At 49.2% G+C, this 25766-nt stretch overlaps 1 protein-coding gene across 1 annotated transcript in view; it reads right to left on the reverse strand.

Moving 5' to 3' along the window:
- Positions 1-25766, reverse strand: part of LYST (lysosomal trafficking regulator) — a 2674875-nt gene that overhangs the window by 142282 nt on the left and 2506827 nt on the right. The window contains 1 exon segment of the mRNA XM_069234946.1: positions 15460-15599. Within this exon segment, the coding sequence (XP_069091047.1) occupies positions 15460-15599 (140 nt within the window).

The following is a 25766-nucleotide window of genomic DNA, read 5'->3' on the forward strand; positions in this document are numbered from 1 at the left end:
TTGTCATCGTCGAAGTAAGAATCAGCATCGTGTGACGTTGTTCTGGCTCCAGATCATCTGGTATGAGGATGGAGCTCCAACCACCAACGGTGGGCACCGGAAGTAGGGGGAGCGCCGACATCGGACCCAGCACCAGAGGAGGCCAACTGTGTGGAACTGGTGCCGGTCCAGATCCAATATCGGATTCTGGGGTGCCCAATGCTGCTGAGGCCGAAGTTGCCGACGTTGAACCCGACTGGGCCCCTGCTGTCCCCGCAGGGACCCGGGACCCAGGACCCACCCGCAGAGGCAGCCCGCTCAAAACAGAGGTGCATAGCTTCGTAGAAGTCTTTAATTTGAGTGGGGTTCGCTCCGGCTCCCGGATATGGGGGAGACGGGAAGTCAGACTTGGCATCAGCTCTGCGGAACTGTGCTTGGAACGTCAATGTTCCTGTGAACGCTTGGACTTCTTCTTCTTGTGCTTCTTCTATCGAGTGCCCTGAGGACCCTGAGTGGGAGAAAGAGGACATGGGGCTCCTGGAGCGGTCCCGCGACCTTCTCCTTGAGCGAGACCGTGACCTTTGAGGAGTCGCACCGACCGTAGTCAACCGCCAGGCCGCCATTAGCTTTAGAGACTGCACTCTCAAAGCCGTCGGGCTGTGGGCCGGCAGTCGGAACACAACTTTGAGTCGTGGTCCTTGTTGAGGCACCCGAGACATACGTGGTGGGGGTCCATCACTGACATGGTGCGATGGCAGGCACCATACGGCTCAAACCCCATCTTCCTAGTTGACATTCCTCACACAGACAAGAAAAAATCTTAGACAAAACGGGTGAAAAAGACTTGTTAAAAAAGGCAAAGAGTAGCTCTATCCCAGACCTGCGCTCAACTGGCATGGAAGGAAAACAATTGACACACATGCGCTGGGGTGGTGCCTTTATAGGTGACCGTGATGTCACAGACGGCTCCAACAATGCTGACAAAGCCATGCAGAGACGGACGATGCACGCGGATCTGAACAACGCACCTGACTGCATGCACAGAGTACTGCTCAGCAAAAAGATTTCTAATTCAAAGCTGACGCCAGGGAATTCAAAGGTAAGGAACCTGTCAGAGGCTGGCCCTCTATGCAGTGTGCAAAACTAGGCACAGTATGCAGGGGGTCAAGGCAACCACACGTTGATTTCCAGAGGTAAAAATTATACCACCTAATGCTCCAATTTTTTATGTCATAGCCAGGTTAAGCTCCTGGTTACTAGACTCTGGATCAGACATGTTTATCTTACTAAAGTTGGGACCTTTTTAGAATTTAGAACCTCCCTTTTTGGATAACCAACTAAAACAAAGACTTTTAAAACTTTTCTAAAGATGTAGGGACCTAACCAGGGCCCTAACAATTACTTTAAAAATTTGAAAAAATTGTCAGCGAATAGGAAAAATCAAAAACAATTTATCCAAAGAGAATTTGGAGAGTTATTCATGTGTTAACACAATTGTAAGAGTGGTACCAGCAAAAACAAAGTCTTTATCCTACCACTGATACACCGCTATGCAAAGCTAGGTACACTATGCAGGGGATCGAAGAAACTACATGCTGGTTTCCAGAGGTAAAAGTTAGACCACCTAATGCTCCAATTTTTAAGGTAGCTGGTCCAGCAGTTAGGCTAATCCAGGAGATGTGCTCAGTATTTGCTGTACTCACAAATCCAATCATGCCACACACACAGTCAATGAATAACTCAAGAAAAAAACAATTCTAAAAATACTTCAGACTTTTATATACATTTTAAGACCAAACTCTTTAAGATAACGTTAAGTATTTTTGAGGTATGACTTTTCAAAGTTTTAATAAAGTTAGTCTTTCTGTGCGTAATTACGCACCATAGGAATCACTAGGCAGTCACTTTTAAAAATGCATTAAAAACCGTACAGTTGGATTACCAGTCTCTTTTGCAGGGTGGTTGAGGTAGTCAGTGGGCACCGGCTATCAGCTGGAGAGCCTCGGGTGGCTCCAGGTTCTGGCTGTAGCAACGTTGAAAACCCTCTTGGCACAGGCAAATGCCATCTGGATGGGCCACTAGGAAAAGGAGCTGGTTTGTAGGTTTAAAGTTGGTGCCTGAGGGTCACCTTGGGTTGATTAGGTTGCAAGGGGTTGGGGATCCGAGGCACACAGCAGATGCAAGGCTCAGGATGGCCAGGTGCAGGGCGTTTTGGAGGTACTGGATGCTGTGCGCAAAGGGACCCTTTTGAGCTTAAGGTAAGTCTTCCTCTTGCAGTCATGCAGGACGTCCCGGGCGCTCTGGCAGGAGGTCCAGGGTGTCCCTTGACTGGGGCTTTCTCCTCATCCAGTTGCAGCTCTGAAGGAGCTGTTTTTGATTATGTCCGATGTGCATTGGCCAGTACCTGGGGTACAGCGACAACTCGGCCACCAAAGGATGCTGTGCCACCAAACTTGGCACACTTGCAGGTCTCGTCCTGGCTGCCGTCGGCGTGTCATCGGGTCCTGCTGCGACTTCTGTTTGCGGAGATATCATCCGGTTGGTGAAGAGTCCCTGACCAGTCTGCAGGTTTCTTTAGTTTCTTGAGTGGCGCCTTCACTCAGGAGGGAGATCTCGAACTACTTGCAATGCCTGGAAGTCCTCGGGGTCTTTTGAGGTAGGTCCAGTGGTCAGCTCCTCTGCATCCGCAAATGTATGGACAATGGTGCAGCAAGCAGTGGTCTTGGGGGTCTCCTCTAGTGCGAAAGGTCCTCTGTTCCTGTCTTGGCGGGTCCTTTGGTGCTGTCTTCTTTTCTTCCAGATGAATTTAAATTCTTGTTCTAGGGGAGCCCACTAAATACTGATTTTAGAGGGCGTTTTAAGGGGAACCTGTAAATGCCCAATGGGGCACTTACTTTTGAGTGGCTACACCCACTACAGTGACTACTTTCTGTGGGAAGGGTCACTTCCATAAACCCCTAATGGGTATTTTCCTGCTATCCAACATGGAGGAAAATGAGATGGAGGGTCCACTTCGCCTGCAAGCCCCTTGGGGTGATGCATGCTCAGTGTGGCCACTCCTCCTACCTTTTGTCTGGATTCTCGCCTTTGATCCCACCAAAAGTGGGGTTTGCAAGGGGGAAGCCATCTGCTGCTAGCAGCAGGCCTGGGGGTTCGAGCTTCAGGGGCAGTCGCCCTTTGAAGCCATGGCTCTCCCCCAGGTTTGTATATTGACCATCCGGACGTGGCACGCTAGATGGAACAAGTCAGCAAATATGCCAGTTTAGGTTCGTTTTTGCAGGGGCCACCTCTGAGGTGGCCCGTGGGTACATTTAGGGTTAAATCCAAAAATGGTATAAGTTTGGATTTAATATTCTGAACTGTTTGATACCAAACAACCCAGGGTACAGAGTGGCCATCATGTAGCTGGGGAGCTCGTGTTTGAACGCGTGCCCAGTACATGTAATTAAAATGGCTGCTCTGTTTACTCACTATGTCCCAGGTTTGGTAAGGACACAGTGGGGGCATATTGCTCATGCAATTATGCCCTCACATACCGTATGGTGCACCCTGCCTCAGGGCTGTAAGGCCTACCAGAGGGGTGACTTACCCATTTCATGTGTAGGGTGTAGAAGGCACACTGGAAGTGTGCCATGTCGAGTTTGCCTTTTTAGGTTTGCCCCAGTACACTCAGCCTGCATTGGCAGTGCTGAGTGCAGGGCCCTAGAGGGTGGCACAATTAGTGCTGCTGCCCTCAGGGACCTAATCCTACTATCCCATGCCCTAGGTAATGGGGTACCCATTTACTAGGGTTTTATAGTGATATGTAAGAGTATATCCAATTGTGCCAAGCATCACAACAGATTTATGGAAAAAGCTCTGGCCCAGGGAACTGGTTAGCAGGGGCCCTGCGCACTACCAACTTCTAGGACACATCAACATCAGGCAAAAAGGGGGGGGGGAGGGGGCTAACCATGCAAAAAGAGGCCTCCTCTCACAAAATCTGGAGCTGGAAGTCTTTATCAGTTCAATAAATGCACAAAACTATCCCAGATCATTTTCCTGCATGCCATAGTCTTGCTTACTGATTTTCTTTAACCAATTTGTGTTCAGTAAGACTGTCTAACCAACTCCAGCTGGCGTGCTTTTCTAAACAATACTGTTACGTTGGATACTTTTACATTGGGAGGTACAGCAACTTGACTCATAACTATATTAACTAGTAATTCAAGTTAAGTGCTTGCTAATACTTTGAATATTTACATCACTGCTAACCTTACAAGGCCAATCTGTTTTTGCTCTTAAACAATGTAGGAACGTGCCACTGTTGGCATGGTTACCCAGCCCCCCACTTTTTGCCTAGTGTTGATGCCAACTTTGATTGAAAGTGCGCTGGGACCGTGCTGGAGGAAGGTGGCTTTCTTCTAGCATGGTTACCCCCATTTTTGGCCTGTTTGTCAGTGTGCTTTTACTGTCTCACTGGGATTCTGCTAGTCAGGACCCAGTGCTCATAGTTTGTGGCCTACATGTCAGTATGTTTTATTGTTTTGTCAGTATGCTTGACGGTGTCACTGGAGTCCTGCTAATCAGAACTCCAGTGGTTATCGTAGGAAAGTACCATCTTCCTTGGCATGTTACCCCCATTTTTCACATGTATGTCAGTATGTTTTTCCCTGTCTCACTGGGATCCTGCTGGTCAGGAAGGGGCGACCTCCTGGTCCTTCCTGGGCCCTGGCAGCACCCATAATCTTCAACCGCGACTCTTGCAGCTAGCAAGGCTTGTTTGCAGTCTTTTTGTGTGGAAACAACTCTGCATCCTCCAGCACGCCCTGGGACCAAAGGAGAAGTTCCTGGCACCTTCCGTTGTTGCAGAATCTTCGGCTTCTTCCACCCGGAGGCAGCCCTTTTGCACCTTCATCTGGGGTTTAGTGGGCTCCTGCCCCCCCACCGGACACTTTAGCGACTCTTGGACTTGGTCCCCTTCCTTTGCAGGTCTTAAGGTCCAGGAATCCGTTATCAGTGCTTTGCAGTCTGATGTGGTCCTTGCAAAATCCTTTATCACGACTTTAGTGTGTTTTTGGGGAAATAGTAGTACTTTACTCCTACTTTCCAGGGTCTTGGGGTGGGGTCTCCTTTACACACTTAGGGGGTCATTCTGACCTTGGCGGTCCATGACCGCCATGGCGGAGTGCGGCGGAAGCACCGCCAACAGGCTGGCGGTGCTTCCTGGGCGATTCTGACCGCGGCGGTAAAGCGGCGGTCGGAAAAGGGGAGCCGGCAGTTTCCCGCTGGCCCAGGGAACCCGCCATGGCGGCGCTGCTTGCAGCACCGCCATGGGGATTCCGACCCCCTTACCGCCAGCCTGTTTCTGGCGGTGTCAACCGCCGGAACCAGGATGGCGGGAACGGGTGCCGTGGGGCCCCTGGGGGCCCCTGCACTGCCCATGCCACTGGCATGGGCAGTGCAGGGGCCCCCTAACAGGGCCCCACAAAGATTTTCACTGTCTGCTTAGCAGACAGTGAAAATCGCGACGGGTGCCACTGCACCCGTCGCACCCCTTCAACTCCGCCGGCTCCATTCCGAGCCGGCTTCATTGTTGAAGGGGCTGTCCCGCTGGGCCGGCCAGTGGTCTTCTGGCGGTCGCCCGCCGGCCCAGCGGGAAAGCCGGAATGACCGCCGCGGTCTTTCGGCGGGAACCGCTTGGCGGGCGGCGACCGCCGCGGTCAGAATGACCGCCTTAGTATTTTCTCACACTCCCAGCGACCCTCTACACACTACACTTGCCTAGGGGTGCATTTGTGGTTCGCATTCCACTTTCTTAGTATATGGTTGTGTTGCTGTAGGAGGCTGGCCTGGCTTATAATCAGTATCTTGTGGTACTTACACCTTGTGCCAGGTCCAGTTATCTCTTATTAGTAGATTAGTAGTGTTCTAGCAGCTTAGGCTGATAGAGGTAGCTATAGCAGAGCAGCTTAGGCTGAACTAGGAAACGTGCAAAGTTCCTACCATACCACTTATATCATATAGCACTGTATCACAAGGAGCTGCAGGTTTTGCAACAACAAAAGGAGGTAGGAAGTTCTTCTTCGTGCAGAAGATGTCCCACGGCGTACTGGAGGATGCAGCGTTGTTTCCTTGGCAAAATACCCCAAACAAACCTTGCTACCTGCAAGAGTCACTGTTGGAGAAAAAGGGTGGTGCCCGGGCCCAGGATGTCGCCACTTCGAAGAGGAGACAGAGGGGGCCCTCAGCAACGCAGAGAGCCCACGGACAGGAAGCAGGCCCCCCACAGAAGTCCTTGATCATGGGTTCAAGAAGACTGAACTCAGTGGTCGTCTCAACACTGCAAAGAGAGGTCCCACGAAACCGGAGATCGACTCAGGGAGCTGAGCATCGCAGGATGAAGTGCTGGGGTCCTAGGCTTGACTGTGCATGCAGGACTTCTTGGAAATGTGCACAGAAAGCCCTTGTAGCTGCAGATCACACAGTGCACAGGATTACTGTCTGGGGACGGGAGGCAAGGACTTACCTCCTCCAAATTCGGACAGTTGGACCTCTTGACAGTCCGGGTCACTTGGGTCCACCACCTGTGTTCCAGGGGCCACGCTTGTCAGGATGAGAGGGGACCCAGAGTACCGGTGAAGTTGATGTTTTGTGCCTGCCGGAGCAGGGGGAAGATTCCGTCGACTCACAGGAGATTACTTTGTGGCTTCCAGTGCAGGGTGAAGGCAGACAGCCCCCAGAGCATGCACCACCATGAAACAGTTGAGAAAGCCTGCAGGATTAGGCGCTACAATGCAGCTGGTAGTCTTCTGGCTACTTTGTAGCAGTTTTGCAGGTGTCCTGGAGCAGTCAGCGGTCGATCCTTGGCAGAAGTCGAAGAGAGAGGTGCAGAGGAACCCTCATGAATTCTTGGAAGTCATAATCTGAGGAAAAGCCCACTGGAGAGACCCTAAATAGCCCTCAGAGGAGGATTGGCCACCTAGTCAGGTATGCACCTATCAGGCACTGGCGCTGGCACTGGCCACTCAGAGGCCTCCAGAGTGCCCCCACACCTCTGGAAACAAGGTGGCAGAGGTCTGAGACACACCGGAGGAGCTCTGGGCACCACCCCTGGCGTGGTGATGGACAGGGGAGTGGTCACTCCCCTTTCCTTTGTCCAGTTTCACGCCAGAGCGGGGACTGGGGGTTCCCTAAACCGGTGTAGACTGGCTTATGCAAGGCGGGCACCATCTGTGCCATTCAAAGCATTTCCAGAGGCTGGGGGAGGCTACCCCTCCCCAGCCTTTAACACCTATTTCCAAAGAGAGAGGGTGTAACACCCTGCTCTTAGAGGAAATGCTTTGTTCTGCCTTTCTGGGACTGGGCTGCCGAGACCCCAGGAGGGCATAACCCTGTCTGTGGGGTGGCAGCAACTGTAGCTGCAGAGAAAACCCTAGTGAGATTGTTTGGCAGTACTGGGGGTCCACAGTGGATCCCCCAGGATGCATCGAATTGGCTCCCCAATATCAGATTTGGAATGGATGGACAATTCCACGATCTTAGACATGTTACATGGCCATATTCGGAGTTACCATTGTGAAGCTACATATAGGTCCCTGAGGGTGGCCTAATACATGCTGCAGCCTTTCGGGGCCTTCCTTGGCCACAGGGCCCTAGGTACTAGAGGTACCTTTTGCAAGGGACTTAACTGTGTGCCAGGGCTGTGCCAATTGTGGAGACAAAGGTACAGTTTTAGGGAAAGAACACTGGTGCTGGGGCCTGGTTAGCAGGGTCCCAGCACACTTTCAATCAAAGCTGGCATCAACAAAAGGCAAAAAGATTGGGGGTAACCATGCCAACAGTGACATTTTCCTACACCAAGGCATTGGGGTTCCAGGAGATCCTTAAGGGTTGCAGCATTTCTTTTCCCACCCATAATGAGCTCATCCAAACACTTCTTCAGGGCTGCCATTGCAGCCTGAGTGAAACGATGTAAGCACTATTTCACAGCCATTTTCACTGCACCAGGTCACTTATAAGTCATCTATATATCTAACCTTCAGACCCTGAAGGCTAGGTGATTAGTACCCGTGTCTAAGGGCACCCCTGCACTAGCAGAGGTGCCCCCACATCATCCAGGCCCATTTTCCCAGACTTTGTGAGTCAGGGACGCCATTATAAGGGTGCACTACATATAGGTCAATACATATCTGTAGCTTCACAATGGGAACCCTGAATATGGCCATGTAAAGTGTCTAGGAAATGGAAATTGAACCCCCAATCTGATTCTGGCATTGGTTGGGGGGGCAATTCCATGCACCCTGAGGGCTCCATCATGGACCCCCAGTACTGCCAAATCAGCTCTCTGAGGTTTTTACGGAAGCCCCAGCTATTGCCACCTCACAGACAGGCTCCGGCCCTCCTGGGGCTTGAGCAGCTCAATCCCAGGAAGGCAGAACAATGCATTTCCTTTAGGAGAGGGGTGTTCCACCCTCTCCCTTAGGAAATAGATGTTACAGGCATGGAAGGGGTATCCTCCCAGAGCCTCTGGAAATGCTGTGAAGGGCACAGATGGTGCCCTCCTTGCATAATCCAGTCCACACCGGTTCAGGGATCCCCAGAGTAGGAAGCTGGTTCTGTATATACTGTATCAAAATGAGATATAATGTGCACAGAGTCCAGGGGTTCCCCAGGAAGCTTCACAGAGGCAATAATAGATAATACTAATGCTCTATTTGTGGTAGTGTAGTCGAGCAGTTAGGCTTATCAGAGGATAGTATTAAGCATTTGTTTCACACACACAAGCAATAAGTGAAAACACACACTCAATGACTTAACCCCAGGCAAATAGGTTTTTATATAGAAAAATATTCTTTTGTTAATTTATTTTTAGAACCGCAAGATCCATTTAGCAGGTAAATACATTAAATGAAAGTTATTTTGCATAGTAATAGTTGATACTCTGAATAGATTCAATATTGTACACAGTTTTCATTAAAATGGCAACAAGCTATTTTATAAGTGGACACTGTGCAATTGTGAACAGTTCCTGGGGGAGGTAAGTACAATACAGTTTCCACACTTACAGGTTCAATCTCCGGGATATAGGTATTCCACTGTTGGGGGTTCAAGGCAACCCCCAAAAACCAGCACCTGCAGCGCAGGGCCGGTCAGGTGCAGAGGTAAAACAGGAGGCAAAATAATGTGGGCGTTTATGGAGACATGGGGTACTCCAGTTCCAGTCTGCTTGTTGTCGGAGGGCCGATCAGGGGGGTTTGGAGGAGTACTGGAGGGGTCGTAAGGAGGCAAAAAAAAAACACACCCTCAGCGGCACGAGGGCGGCCGGGTGCAGTGTGGCAACAGGGCGTTGAGTTCTCAATAGAACTCTATGGAGGGAGGCCTCTCAGGCAAGCCACCGAATGGGCAAGGGTGAGGGCTGCCTGCTGGTTGTTGCTACACTGTTTGTCGGATTCTCACGGGCCTGGGGGCTGCAGGTGCAGTGCTTCTTCGAGGCATCGGATATTTTTGTCCCGGCAGTTGGGGTCAGGGGGTTCTTCGGGATTTCCTCTGCAGGCATCATCGGGGGGGGTGCAGGGAGGTTAGCCCAGGGCAGAGCCGTTGCCCATGGGAGTTCCTGGCCCTTGGTGATGCAGGCAGTCCCCTGGAGGCTTTTCAGGAGTCGCTGGTCCTGCAGAACGCGTCGCTTTTTGGTTGCAGGGTCTTTGAACTAGGCGACAGGCCGGTAGAGCTAGGGCCAAGTCAGTTGTGGTCTCCTTTTCTTCTCTGTAGGGTTTTCAGCTAAGCAGTCCTTCTTCTTCTTGTGAGGTCATCAGGAATCTGAAGAGCTGGCTTCAGGGTCACCCCTAAATACTAAATTTAGGGGTGTGTTAGAGTTAGAGGGCAGTAGCTAATGGCTACTGTCTCTGAGGGTGGCTACACCCTCCTTGTGCCCACTCCCTCTGGGAAGGGGAGCACAGCCCTATCCCTATTGGTCCTAATCCTCCAAATCAGGATGGAGGATTTCTCAAGGAGGGGGTCACTTCAGCTCAGCTCTGGTCACCTTAGGGGTGGACCTGGCTGAGGGGTGTGACTCCTCCTTGTTTTTCTCACTATCCCTCCGGACTTGCCGCCAAAAGTGGGGGCTCGTCCCAGGGGTGGCATCTCTACTAGCTGGAGTGCCCTGGGGCATTGAAACACCAGGCTTGAGCCTTTGAGGTTTACCGCCAGGTGTTACAGTTCCTGCAGGGGGAGGTCTGAAGCACCTCCACCCAGTACAGGCTTTGTTTCTGATCACAGAGTGCACAAAGGCACTCAACCTCATGTGGTCAGAAACTCGTCTGGATGTGGCAGGCTGACACAGAACACTCTGCACTAGCAGTTGGGCTAACATACAGGGGGCATCTCTAAGATGCCCTCTGTGTTCATTTCTCAATAAATCCCACACTGGCATCAGTGTGGGTTAATTGTGCTGAGAAGTTTGATACGCAAACTTCCCAGTATTCAGTGTAGCCATTATGGTGCTGTGGATTTCGTAATGACAAACTCCCAGACCATATACTCAGTATGGCTACCCTGCACTTACAATGTCTAAGAATTGTCTTAGACACCGTAGGGGCATAGTGCTCATGCAGCTATGCCCTCACCTGTGGTATAGTGCGCCCTGCCTTAGGGATGAAAGACCTGCTAGAGGGGTGACTTACCTATGACACAGGAAGTGGGTTTGTGGGCATAGCACTCTGAGGGGAGTGCCATGTCAACTTTGTCTTTTCTCCCCACCACCACACACCAGCTGCCAAGCAGTGTGCATGTACTGAATCAGGGGTCCCTGAGGGTGCAGGAATCCTCTGCAACCTCTGCTTCACCTTCTACCGTTGGATCAACCGCAGAACTGCTCCTGGAAATCTACAACTGCAACAAAGTATCCAAGTAGGCTACTGCAACTCTGTAACTTCAGCTCCTGCCAGCAACTGCAACAGTTTCCAGGCCATGCATGCTCTGAGAACTGACTGTCTTCAACCTGCACCGGAAGAATTGAAGGAATCTCCTGTGGAGTGCCGGAGTCACTTCCCTGCTTCAGCAGGCACCTCACTGCAGTGATGACCGTCCAAAGGCCTAACTGTCCAAATTTGGTGGAGGTAAGAGCTTGCCTCCCCGAGCCAGGCAGTATCCCTGTGCACTGTGTGTTTTGCAGCTCCTATAGCGTCTGAGCATTTCTCCAAGGAATCCTTCGTGCACAGCATAGCCCAGGTCCCCAGGACTCTATCCTGCAACACTCAGATCCCTGAGTTGTTCTCCGGTAGCGTGGGATCCCTTTGTGTAGTGCTGCGACAACCGCGATTTGCAACTCCTTTGTCCCCGTGTCCTGGGACTCCTGTGGGTGCTGCCTGGTCTTCTGAGGGCTCTCTGAAGTGCTGAGAGCCCACTCTATCTCCTCAGTCCGACTTGAGATCCCCAGGTCCCTCCTGGGCCCAGGTAGTGCCTTTTCCCACCAAACGCGTCTTTTGGGTGAGCCAAGGCTTGTTGGCGGAATCCACCGACAAAAACCAGCCTGCATTCTTCTACACGACGTGGGACATCTCTTGCACCAAGCAGGAACCTGCAGCTGTCTTCTTTGGTGCATCTCTGACTTCTTCTAACCAGAGAATTCACTTTTGCACTTTCATCCAGGTTAGCAGGGGCTCCTGTTCTTCCTGGACTCTTCAGCTGTTCCTGGACTTGGTCTCCTCTCTCGCATAATCCTTTAACACGACTTCTAGTGTGTTCTGAGGGAACTTGCTGTACTTTACTCCTGTTTTCCTGGGCTAGGGGGTGGGGTACTTTACTTACCTTACACTCCCAGCACCCCTCTACACACTACTCTTGCCTAGGTGGGAAACCAACATTCTCATTCCACTATTTTACTATATGGTTTGTGTTCCCCGAGGCACATTGTGATGTATGGTGATTTTCACTATTTGCACTGACTGTCTACTTACCTAATTTTGGTTACTAGTGTATATTTTGTGTATAATACTTACCTCTTAAGGGAGTATAGCCTCCAAGATATTTTTGGCCTTGTGACACTAAAATAAAGTACCCTTATTTTTGGTAACACTGAGTATTGTCTTTCTTGTGTGTAAGTACTTTGTGACTACAGTGGTATTGCAAGAGCTTTGCATGTCTCTTAGTTCAGCCTTGGCTGCTCTGCCTACAGCGACCTCTAGACAGCCTGGCTTCTAGACACTGACTATATGTCACTGATACAGGATAACTGGACCTGGTATAAGGTGTAAGTACCCTAGGTACCCACTACAAACTAGGCCAGCCTCCTACACCTGCTAACCAGGCCCCAGCATCACTGTTCTTTCCCTAAAACTGTACCTTTGTTTCAACAACTGGCAGAGCCCTGGCACACAGTTAAATCCCTTGTAAAAGGTACCCATGATACCAAGGGCCCTGTGGGCAGGGAGGTCCCTAAGGGCTGCAGCATGTATTATTCCACCCTAGGGGCCCCTCACTCAGCACATGCACACTGCTTTCCAGTTTGTGTGTGCAGGTGGGGAGAAAAAGATAAAGTCGACATAGCACCACTCGCAGGGTGCTATGCCCACAATCCACTGCCTGTGGCATAGCTAAGTCACCCCTCTAGCATACCTTACAGCCCTATGGCAGGGTGCATTATACCACAGGTGAGGGTATAGCTGCCTGAGCAATATGCCCCTACAGTGTCTAAGTCCATTCTTAGACATTGTAAGTGCAGTGTGGCCATACTGAGTATATGGTCTAGGAGTTTGTCATTAGGAACTCCACAGCACCATAATGGCTTCACTGAAAACTGGAAAGTTTGGCATAAAACTTCTCAGCACAATATACCCACACTGATGCCAGTGTGGGACTTATTGAACAATGCACATGGAGGGCACCTTAGAGATGCCCCCTGTATGTTAACCAAACTGCAAGTGTAGGACTGACCGGTCTGTGCCAGCCTTCCCCTTTCAGACAAGTTTCTGACCACATGGGGTGAGTGCCTTTGTCAGAAACAAAGCCTGTCCTGGGAGGATGTGGTCCACACACCTTCCCCCTACAGGAACTGTAACACCTGGCGGTGAGCCTCGAAGACTCAAGCCTCCAGCAAGTGGAGATGCCAGCCCCCCTGGACAAAGCCCCACTTTTGGCAGGAAAATTATGGAAAACAGGGAGCAGTGACCACCCCAGCTAGGACCACGCCTAAGGTGTCCAGAGCCGATGTGACCCCTAAAACGCACCTAAATCTAAGATTTAAGGGCCTCCATCAACCCAGCTCACCAGATTCCTGGCGACCCACAAGAAGAAGGAGGACTGCTAAGCTGAAACCCCCAGCAGATAAGAAAGAAGATGACAAATGCTTTGGCCCAAGCCCTACCGGCCTGTCTCCTGCTTCAAAGAACCTGCATTAAGACCAGCTACGCGTCCAGCGGTCCCAGGGACCTCTGCTAACTCCAGAGGACTGCCATGCACCTAAAAGGACCAAGAACTCCTAAGGACAGCGGCTCTTTCTAAAGAAACCTACAACCAAGGACTCTCACCTCACTCCAGATGTGTGACTCTTGAACCCTGTGCACCCGACGCCCACGGCCCGTGTCCAGGTGGTCCACCCAGCAAGAGAGGGTTCCTAGGCGATTGCGAGCAAGTGCCCACCCTGTTTTGACCCCTTCACCTCTCCACGATGATGCCTGCAGAGGGAATCCCAAGGACCCCCCTGACCGCGAAGCTCCGGAAGAAGACATCCGACAACTAAGAACACACTGCACACGCAGCCCCCAGGCCTTGGAGAAACTAACCCCCGGAGCCTCAATGTTCAGCAGGCGGGCCCTCCTTACTGTCCGATCAGTGTTGTGACCGAGACACCATCAGGACCTCGCCAGCAGCCTCTGAGTGACCCTCAGGGTCTCCTCATAGACCAGCATTGGAAACCGGACATCCTGTTTGCACCCTGCCGCCCCTGTGCCGCTTAAGGTGTATGCTTGGTGCCTGCTTGTGGCCCCTCCATAGTCTTCTAATCCCCCCTGGTCTGCACTCTGAGTCGCAAGTACTTACCTGCTGGCCAACCTGATTCCGAGTACCCCCTGTCTCCACCATAGGAGCACATGTTACATTTGCTCAACTTTGACCTCTGTACCCAGCCGGCCCAGTGTTACTGGTGGTGGGTGTTTGGGGTTAACTTGAACCCCAACCGGGGGACTTCCTAAAACCCGGAGACTGAAACTCTAAGTGTTATACTTACCTGTAAAACGATCTAACATTTCTTACCCCAGGAACTGTTTCTAAAAATTGTACTGTGTCCACTTTTTAAACAGATTATTGCCAGTAATTCAAAAACTGTATGACTTACCTATTTCAGACAAAGAACTGTTGATACCTGTGTGAAATACAAAACTTTTAAGGTACTTACCTGCAACTTGAATCTTGTATTTCTAAAAATAAATTAAGAAATATATTTTTACAATATAAAAACCATAGGTCTGGATTTAAGTCATTGAGTGTGTGATTCTTCTATTTTCTGGGTGTGTAGAACAAATGCTTTGCACTACTGTCTGATAAGCCTAACTGCTTGACCACACTACCGCAAAAGAGAGCATTAGTATTATCTACTTTAGCCTTTGTTAAGCCTCTGGGGAACTCCTGGACACTGTGCACGCTATATCTCCCTTTGATATAGTATATACAGACCCAACTTCCTACAAACAAGTTAAATGTTTCTGTCATTTACAACCACGTACATTAAAAAAATTATTTTACCATGCATTGCAATCTGCATCGGTTTCATTAACCTGCTGATTATTGTTTTCATGTGATTAATAACCGTAACAAGAGTTCTGCTTTGAAAATGTTATCATTAGCCAGCCACACATTGAAATGCATCACAAAGCTATCATAAGACATACACAACTGAGGAGCTCTCTTTATAAAGAAACTTATTTCTACAAGTATCTGTCAGTCACAAATAAATATAGCAGATAATGATTTTGCATGCAAAAGATTAAAAAGCCATTCCAGGGAATAAAAGTCACATGACTGTCTGTGTGTCTGTCTGTCTCTCTCTCTCTCTCTCTCTCTCTCTCTCTCTCTCTCTCTCTCTCTCTCTCTCTCTCTCTCTCTCTCTCTCTCTCTCTCCCTCCCTCTCTCTCTCCCTCTCTCTCTCCCTCTCTCTCTCTCTCTCCCTCTCTCTAAAGCAACCATAAATCATTTCTACAGACGAAACCCGTAGTCATCATATTATAGGCATTTGGTTGCCATTATGGCACAAACAACATCAAATCAAATAAAGTTAATAAAAAGGAATACAATATTCAAAGAAGAGATCATTAAGGGGGGATGAAAACTGAAAAACTGAAAACATAAAGCCTGTGGTACAGTAGAAAGTCAGAACATTAAACAATTGTGTTTCTGCAATGGCAATATAATCTCTCGCGCCAGTTTCTTTCAAATTATACCATATTTAAATGAGCTCCTGAAATTCAGCTTTACAAAATAAACATGTTTAATTTGTTTAAGCAATACCTGTTTAAATCCCATATAATGCATGTGCCATCCTTACTGACACTGACCATCACACTGTATGGTTTGCAGACAATTAAGCTGGTTATTTCTGCTGTGTGGCCGTATAGAAGTAATTGTGACTCCACTTCAATTTCTGGTGGCTGAAATACAACATTTAAATTAGGACGTCAGATGTGCAAATGCTATACACAAAATAAAAATATATTTAAAAAAAAACGTGGCAGAAAACTATTTTGAAAAGGTTTAAGCATTTGCGCAATCTCAGTTTAGCCCTATAAACCACTAAATAATGTAATGAAATACTCATCCTAACACTTAATGCTAAAGAGAATAGTCATGAGATATAATAAGTACAACAAGCATTTGCAATGCAAGGGGTTTCGCGTTTGCTCGAGTTAAAGCTATTAGCGCTGCAAACTCCTAACCGGATTTTTCTTGCCACATAAACTGAAAATAGAAAGTAAAACAGTTTCACATAACTAACCAGACTTTTCTTGCCACATAAACTGAAAATGAGAAGTAAAACAGTTTCACATAAGCAAGCCGACGGCCACCATGAGCAAAAAAGCAGACACACAAAAGGAAACAGAAGTTCACTTGCGGTGAAATTTATCAGCAAATGTGCAATTATCCATGTAACCGGCAAAAGTGCAATTATACATGTAACAGGGTCGATGTCATGCAAAGCACTCGATTACTGCCCACCGAGATCGCGCTGCCTATGAAATAAAGAGAAAAAGTAGTCCAGAAACCACACCGAAAACATGGAGCCTCATATGTTTTCAGAAGTTGGCCGGTGCGCTCGAGGCTGGCTAAACACCGGAAAAGGAATGACATGTGCATGCCTTTCACTAATTAAATCAAGCAAATTTTAAAAGGCAAGCCAAACACACCAACCAAACTTACAGGCGTGACATGGGTGTAGTTAATAGCCCACAGAGAGATTACAACAGGGACAAAGGGCTTTGCACTCAACCCAAAAAACAATGTCCCAAGAGAGCCTTGATAACAGAGTAGCATGTGGTTGGTGATATGTGTCAGAGCTGGAGTGAATTGAAGTTTACCACTCACTCTTCAATTTAGTTGTGACTACCGAGTATAGCTCTGACTAGGTAAAGAGGGTATTTTGCAAGTGTTTCCAAGGAAGCATTTACTTTTTTTTATCCAACTTTTGTGTGACTGAATGTAGGGTTGTTGTAGGAAACTGGGCTTCTTGCTCCCTCACTTTTTGCCCCTTTTAGATCTACTAGATGCTAATTTTCGACTTTGACAGTGCAATGAAGCCTGCTAATTAGACCTAAGTGCCAGTGATCTTTCCTTAAAAACAAGGTAAGTCTAAATGTTTAGAATTGGTACAGGACTTTAGCATCCCTATAACCCACACACAAATTGTACACACCTTGCTGCTGCAGACTGCGTGTCAGGGTGCAAACCCCGGGTGAAAAACTGACATGGCACACACATTGTGTGCCATGCCAAAGTCACTGCATGTGTTATATTTCAGTCACCCCTACAGAAGGCCTTAAGAAACCTAAAGCACGTTGTATTATAATGCATGTGAAGACATATCTGTATGAGTCAGTAGGCATGTTGCATTTGCAGGCTGGACACACCCGAAAGGGGGGCAACCTGAAGTGAACACAAAGTTAGGAATTCCACCATCTTGTGTGAGGTGGAAATAGGAATTCTGGGACAGTGTGATGCCCACTCCCCACAGGAAGTAGTCATCTAGGAGATGTAGAGACCCAAAGGGTATGTAGCCCATTGGCTACTACCCTTCACTTCCCTTAACACCCCTAAGCTGACTATTTAGTGGACTCCCTGAGACCAGAAAAGCAGTTCAAGTTTGAGATCAAGACCAAGTCAAGAGTCGACTGCTGGGAACCGAGTAGACTGAGGATGGATCGAGGAGAGTGAGAACAGAAGACCTGCACCAAAGACTGGCACAAACCCCGCCGGGCTACGTGTGCTTTCACCATCACTAGACCAACTTTATCAAGAGCTGGACACACTACCCAAGACATTTGGATGACTGCTCAGCCCCACAACAACAAGGGACAGATCTCCCCTAAAGCAGAGGAGCAGATTCCATGCATCTGCAGGCACCATTTGCAAAGTCCAGTACTATGCCTTGTTGATCGTCAGGCCCTCTGAGGGAACAACTAACTAGGAGAAGACTGTTTGGAGCTCAAGAGATCAGCTCCTCGACTTCATCAAAGTCACACAATGCTGACCCCTCCTGGAGACTCCCTGCACCTAACCTAGGGGACTGGAACCCTTGCAGCAACCAAGGCTTGTTGGTGGTCCAATCCGGACTCCAACAGCATCAAAGCAGACCTACCGTTGAGGGACTTCAGGATCCACAAGGCAATTCAGGATAGTTGCCCCAGTGCTCTTTTTCCCCTCTTCACAAGGTCCACAAGACCCACAGCCAGTCTCTGAGCACTGTGACCCGACACTTCAAAGAAACTCTGCACCTGATTCCCCTAACCCGAGTCTGAGTAGTTGATAGTGCCCAAGAAGTCCTTAGACCCTCTGGAGCTGAGCCCACCCTTGGGTTTGGCAAAACTGGACTCTCAGTCGCTGACTGCAGCCTCTTTCTGGAGTCCCCCTCTACCGCAAGTGCCCCAGTGACAGGAACCTGACGTCTCAAGACACCTCTGCATCCGGCTGCCCGACCCGCGTAAATGAGGACCAAAGGTGTCCCCATATACCTGAGCATCTCAATAACTGAGCCTCACTGTGGCTTCACCTGGACTGCCCCCCCAGTCCTAGGTTGCAGCTTCTTAGTGACCAGACCGCTCCCCAATGAAGTGAATGGGACACCCAATGCCATAACACACTTCTGCAAAAAGGCGCCCAGGAGCTTCCCGAGGTGACCTGTTAGTGTGGTCTAGGACCTTGCGCCATACTCACCCTAAGTACTAGAAAACAGTCCTGTAAGTTGCTGATAAGTGCCCAAATGCAGTACGTTGCGCCCCCCCCCCCCCCCCCAATAAGATAACATTACTGCACCAAGTGTCAACTTTTGGAAACTGTAATACTCGATAGCTCGAAAAGTAGATGATTTTTGTGTCGAAGTTAATTTTAAAAGTAAGTGCTATTTTTATAAATGCTTAACACTGACCTATAATAAGCCTAACTTCTCACCCACACTACCACGAAAGAGAGCTCTTAGGGTTATTTCAACTCCTGTGTGAGAAAGCATCCTCTTTCTGGAATGGTTTCCCCCATTTTGGGCCTGTTTGTGAGTGTTTGTCAGTGTGTATTTACTGTCTCACTGGGATCCTTCTAGCCAGGACCCTAGTGCTCATGGTTTAAAACCTATTTGTCAGTGTGTTTTGCCTGTCTCCCTGGGATCCTGCTAGCCAGGACCCCAGTGCTCACAGTTTGTGGCCTATCTGTGTTGTCAGTGTGCTTGACTGTGTCATTGAAGTTCTGCTAACCAAAAAAACAGTGCTTATGCTCTCTACTTCCCAAATTAGTCACTACAGTTTAGTGATTCCATATTCCAATTATGCTTGGCACACTGTCCTCCCCTTAAAAGTCCATAGTATATGGTACCTAGCTACCCAGGTGTAGGAACATGGTTCCCTGTTGCAGTTACCCCCACATTTTGCCTGATATTGATGCTGACTTGAATAAGAGGTGTGCTGCGACCCTGCTAACCAGGCCCCAGCACCAGTGTTCTTTCACTAAACAGGTACCATTGATTCCAGAATTGGCACACCTCTGGCACACAGATAAGTCCCTTGTAAAAGGTATCAGTGGTACCAAGGGCCCTGTGACCAGGGAAGGTCCCTAAGGGCTGCAGCATGTGTTGTGCCACCATAAGGGACCCCTCACCTAACACATGCACCCTGCCATTGCAGATTGTGTGTGTTGGTGGGGAGAAAAAGGCAAAGTCGACATGGCATCCCCCTCAAGATGCCATGCACACAAAATACTTCCTGTGGCATAGGTAAGTCACCCCTCTAGCAGGCCTTAAAGCTCTAAGGCAGGGTGCACTATACCACAGGTGAGGGCATAGCTGGATGAGCAGTACGCCCCTACAGTGTCTACGTCTATTCTTAGACATTGTAAGTACAATGTGGCCATATTAATTATATGGTCTGGGAGTTTGTCAAAGCGAACTCAACAGTCCCATAAGGGCTACATTGGTATCAAACTTTTCATAATAATAAACCCACACTGATGCCAGTGCTCGATTTATAAAAAAAATGCACACAAGGTATCTTAGAGAAGCCCCCTGTATTTTACCCAATCCTTCAATTCATTACTGACTGGTCTGTGCCAGCCTGCCACTGAGACGAGTTTCTGACCCCCTTGGGTGAGAGCCTTTGTGCTCTATGGGGCCAGAAACAAAGCCTGCACTGGGAGGAGGTGCGTCACACCTCCCCCTGCAGGAACTGTAACACCTAGCAGTGAGCCTCAAAGGCTCAGGCTTCGTGTTACAATGCCCCAGGGCACTCCAGCTAGTGGAGATGCTCACCCCCCCGGACACAGCCCCCCTTTTTGGCTGTAAGTCCAGAGGAGATAATGAGAAAAACAAGGAGGAGTCACCCTCCAGCCAGGACAGCCCCTAACATGTCCTGAGCTGAGGTGACCCCTGCCTTAGGAAATCCTCTGTCTTGTTTTGGAGGATTACCCCCATAGGATTAGGGATGTGCCCCCTCCCTACAGGGAGGAGGCACAAAGAGGGCGTAGCCACCCTCAAGGACAGTAGCCATTAGCTTCTGCCCCCAGACCTAAACACACCCCTAAATTGAGTATTTAGGGGTGACCCTGAACCCAGGAAACCAGATTCCTGCAACCTACAACAAGAAGGAGGACTGCTGACCTGAAAGCCCAGCAGAGAGGACAGATATGACAACTGACTTGGCCCCAGCCCTACCGGCCTGTCTCCAGACTCAAAGAACCTGCACAGCGACGCATCCAGCGGGACCAGCGACCTCTGAGGCCTCAGAGGACTGACCTGCACCTAAAGGACCAAGAAACTCCAGAAGACAGCGGCTCTGTTTAAATCTGCAAGAAAGAAACCAACTGTAAAGAAGACTCCATCCTCACACCTGAAGCGTGAGTCTTCACACTCTGCAACCGATGCCCTCGGCTCATGTCCAGAGAAACCAACACTGCAGAGAGGACCCCCAGGTGACTCCAACGATGTGGACACCCTGAGTCGACCACCCTGCACCCCCACAGCAACTCCTGCAGAAAAGATCCAGAGGCTCCCCCTGACCGCGACTGCCAGGTAACAAAGGAAACCGACGCCTGAAAGAAGCACTGCACCCGCAGCCCTCATGACCGAGAGGAATCAACCACTGGTGCAGGAGTGACCAGCAGGCGGACCTCATCCTAGCCCAGTCGGTGGCTAGCCCGAGAAGCCCACCTGTGCCCTGCCTGCATCGCCAGAGTGACCTCCAGGTCTCTCCATTGATTTCATTACAAAAACAGACGCCTTGTTCACACACTGCACCCGGGTGTCCCTGTGCCGCTGAGGGTGCATTTTGTGTGCCTGTTTGGGATCCCCCAGGTGCTCTACAAAACCCCCCTGGTCTGCCCCCTGAGGACGCAGGTACTTACCTGCTAGCAGACTGGAACCAAAGCACCCCTGTTCTCCATAGGCGCCTATGTTATTTGGGCCCTAATTTGACCTCTGCACCTGACTGGCCCTCTGTTGCTGGTGCTGGGTGTTTGAGGTTGACTTGAACCCCCAACAGTGGGCTACCTATGCCCAAGAGACTGAACTTCTAAGTGCTTTAGAAAAGAATATTTTTCTATATAAAAACCTATTGGCCTGGAGTTAAGTCTTTGAGTGTGTGTTCTCATTTATTGTCTGTCTGTGCACAACAAATGCTTAACACTACCCTCCGATAAGCCTACTGCTCGACCACACTACCACAAAATAGAGCACTAGTATTATCTAATGTTGCCACTATCAACCTCGAAGGGGAGCCCTTGGACTCTGTGCACACTATCAGCTAGTATATACAGAGCCAACTTCCTACACCAGAGTATTGGGTTTCCAGGAGATCCTTATGGGCTGCAGCATTTCTTTTGCCACCCATAAGAAGCTCATACAAACCTTTCATCAGGACTGCCACTGCAGCCTGAGTGAAATAGTGCACACACTATTGCACAGCAATTTTTCACTGCACCAGGAAACTTATAAGTTACCTATATGTCTAACCTTCAATTACTGATGGCTAGGCGCATAGTTACTGTGTGTGAAGGCACTCTTGCACTAGCAAAGGTGCCCCCATGTTGTCCAGGGCCAATTCCCCGGACTTCGTAAGTGCGGGGATACCATTATAATTATGCACTACATATATGTCACTACATCTATGTAGCTTCACAATGGTAACTCTGAATATGCCCATGTGAGTTGTCTAAGATCATGCAATTCACCCCCAATCCGAATCTGGTATTGGGGGGCCAATACCATGCACCCAGGGGGCTCCCCCAGTACTGCCAAACCAGCTCTCTGAGGTTTCCACTACAACCCCAGCTGCTGCCACCTCACAAACAGGTTTCTGCCCTCCTGGGGATTGAGCAGCTCAATCCGAAGAAGGCAGAAAAATGCATTTCCTTTAGGAGAGGGGTGTTATGTCCTCTCCCATTGGAAATAAGAGTTACAGGTATGGGAGGGGTATCCTCCTAGAGCCTCTGGAAAGGCTTTGAAGGGCACAAACAGTGCCCTCCTTCCATAATCCAGTCTACACCGGTTCAGGGACCCCAAGTCCTTGCTCTGGCGCGAAACTGGACAAAGGAAAGGGTAGTGACCACTCCCCTGTCCATCAATACCCCAGGGGTGGTGCCCAGAGCTCCTCCACAGTGTCCCTGGCGTTAGCCATCTTCGATTCTAAGGTGTGGGGACCCTCGGGAGACCTCTGAGTGGCCAGTACCAGCAGGTGACGTCAGTGACCCCTCCTGATAGGTGCATACCTGGGTAGGTAGCCAATCCTCCTCACGGGGCGATTTAGGTTTCGTCAGATTCGGTTTTCAAGATTCCTCCCGGACTCCTCTGCATCAGCTTCTGACAGTTGGATCAACCGCAGATTGCTCCAGAAACCGTTGTAACTGCAAAAAAGTATCCAGGAAGACTCCTGTGACCTGCAACTTCAGCTCCAGCCAGCATTTGCAACAGTTTCCAAGGTGTGCACGCTCTGAGGACTGCCTGTCTTCACCCTGTACCACAAGAACCGAAGGAATCTCCAGTGGAGTGACAAAGTCAATTCCCTGCTTCTGCAGGCACCCTTCTGTGATGACAACCGGTACTCTTGGAGTCCTCTCCCTAAAACACAGGTGGTGGACCGAGGTGACCCAGACTGTCCAAAGGTCCAGCTGTTCAAATTTGGTGGAGGTAAGAGCTTGCCTCCCCGTGCTGCGACAATACCCCTGTGCACTGCGTCTTCTGCAGCTCCTTGGGCTTCTGTGTAGTTCTTCCAAGAATACTTCCTGCACAGCGTAGCCCATGTCCCCAGCACCCCATCGGGTGACGCACAACTCCCTGAGTTGTGCTCCGGCGGCATGGGACCTTCCTGTGTAGTGCTGTGACAACCACATTTTTCATCTTCTTTGTCCCCCTGTTCTGGGACTCCCGTGAGTGCTGCCTGGTCCTCTGAGGGTTCTCTGAAGTGCTGAGAGCCCCCTATGCCTCCTCAGTCTGAGTTGAGACCCCCCCAGGTCCCTCCTGGGTCCAGGCAGCTCCTTTTTGACGCAAACCGCATACTTGCTTGAACCAAGGCTTGTTGGCAGAATCCAGCAATGCAAACAGCCTGCATCCAACAACTTGACGTGGGACATCTCCTGCACAAAGCAGGAACCCACAGCCATCTTCTTTGGGGCTTTTCAGTATTTTTCTTCTGACCGGAGAATCCACTTTTGCACCTTCTTCTAGGTTGGCAGGGGCTCCTGTTCTTCCTGGACTCTTCTTCGACTTCTGGACTTGGTCTCCTCTCTCCACAGGTCTTCAGGTCCAGGAATCCATCATTTGTTGCTTGCAGTCTTGCTTGGTTCTTGCACAATCCCTTTTCACGACTTGTTGTGTGTCTTGAGGAAACTTGCTGTACTTTACTCCTGGAACCTGGGCTCTGGGGTGGGGTATTTTACTTACCTTTGGTGTTCTCTTACACTTCCAGCACCCCTCGACACACTACACCTGCCTAGGGGGGAATTCAACATTTGCATTCCACTATTTTAGTATATGGTTTGTGTTGCCCTAGGCCCATTGCAATCTATTGTATTTTGTGCTGTTTGAACTATTCTGTGACTGTTTACTTACCTTTTTTGGTTTCTAGTGTAAATATTGTGTATAATACTTACCTCCAGAAGGACTATTGCCTCCAAGATATTTTTGGCCTTGTGTCACTAAAATAAAGTACCTTTATTTTTGGTAAAACTGAGTATTGTCTTTTATTGTGTATAAGTACTGTGTAACTATATTGGTATTGCAGGAGCTTTGTATGTCTCCTACTTCAGCCTTGGCTGCTCTCCTACAGCTACCCCAAGACAGCCAAAGCTGCTAGAACACTGCCTACATTTCAATAATATGGGATAACTGGACCTGGTATAATGTGTAAGTACCTTAGGTACCCACTACAAACCAGGCCAGCCTCCTACATCCTGTCAGCCAAAAAGGGTCACCATGGACTATCTGCACAGTGTCTCCTTACATTGGTAAACTACGTAGATAGTCAGCTCACTACAGGTGTGTACTTTACCCGAGCACTCAAAGATACTAGTCTGTACCTAGGAGTGGGCAGAGCACTATACTCTTGAAAAGAAGGGTCGGTGCGGAAGCCAGGACCAGTGTAAGTTTTTCTGGCAGAGTGATATCCACTAGCCCCAAAGGAGAATTTGCTTGAGGAGGGGAGCGGTCCAGAGACCTTTACCTGAGGCAGAAATGGCACTGTATTGTGAAGTCCTCTTGCATGCTTGCTCTTGTCTCTTGATCACTTGGAGAAGGGAGAACGGGGCGACTCTGACCTTGAAATGAAACACAAATGGTGCCAGGCCCAGCACTCATTGCACACAGACACCATGAAACGCTTACTATCCAGCTCATTTATGGCCTTCGAGTACATGAGGCAGCACTGCTCGCACAACTCTAAGCTGTGCTTTGGCCGAAAACACCTCAAGCATGAAATATACCTATGTCCAAGGTAGAAGCAACAACGCTTAAAGAACAAGCTACTTACCTTTGGTAATGCCTTATCTGTTAGAGACTATAGCTAGCTGCAGATTCCTTACCTTACAATTATCCCAGGCGTCAGACTAGACCCGGAAGATATTTAGTTAGCAGTATTCTGCCGGAAAGTGGTATTGTTCGGCTCTGCATGCGTCTGTGGCGTTGTCCACACAAGGAGTGCCATCCAAAGTACCTATGCAGGCGCCACCCATGAGAGCTGATGTCAGTTTCCTTTCATGACTTACTACGCCAAAAGCAAGGAGCAATGAAGAACACTGACCACTGGTGTGGATAACTAGGGCCCAGAAAGGCATACAGCCCTGTCCCTAGAAATCCGATCACAGAGTGGGGGGGGGGATGGATGGGTCAGCAAGGGATATGCAGTTCCATATAATCTCTACCAGATAAGGTACTACTGAAGGTAAGTAACTTGTTCAGATGACAGAGACTTCTAGATGCACACTTCTTACCTTAGAATAGATACCCAAGCAATACCATCCCCGGAGGTTTGAGTTTGAGTTTATAAGTTTGTAAAATGCATAGCTACCCTGGGGCATCCCAGTGCTGAAGTACGTGAAGAGTCCAAGGAAGAAAAGAAAGGATTAGGTCAGAGAGTTGCCAGCAAAAAAGAATAGTTTTTAATTTCTTCCTAAATAGGAGCTCAGAAGCCTCGTGTCAAAGCTGAGGAGGAAGGGAGTTCCATAGCCGAGCGGCTTTCGCAGTGAAGGAGTTCCCTCCCCAAGATTTCTTAGTTCGTGCTATAAGTACTTGGCGGGAGGTAGATGATCGCAAAAGTCTGGGCGGAGTGTAGATAGAAAACGAATGTCGGAGAAAAAAGGGGCCTCTATCATGTAGGGCTTTATTGACCAGACATAGTGATTTAAATTGGATACGTTGTTTTATAGGCAACCAATGAAGCTTTACAAGCGCTGGCTTGGCAGAGAGCTTCCTAGATAGACTGGTGAGATGTCTAGCTGCGGCATTCTGCACCACTTGAAGTTTATTTATAACGTAGTCTGGTGAGCTAAGGAACTGGGAATTGCCGTAGTCAAGGCGGGACAGAATCAGCGCCTGAACACGGATCCTTTTAGCCCTGGGTGGAAGAAGAATCAAAATC

Source organism: Pleurodeles waltl, chromosome 5 (genome assembly GCF_031143425.1).
Source record: "Pleurodeles waltl isolate 20211129_DDA chromosome 5, aPleWal1.hap1.20221129, whole genome shotgun sequence".
Classification (NCBI taxonomy): Eukaryota; Metazoa; Chordata; class Amphibia; order Caudata; family Salamandridae; genus Pleurodeles; species Pleurodeles waltl.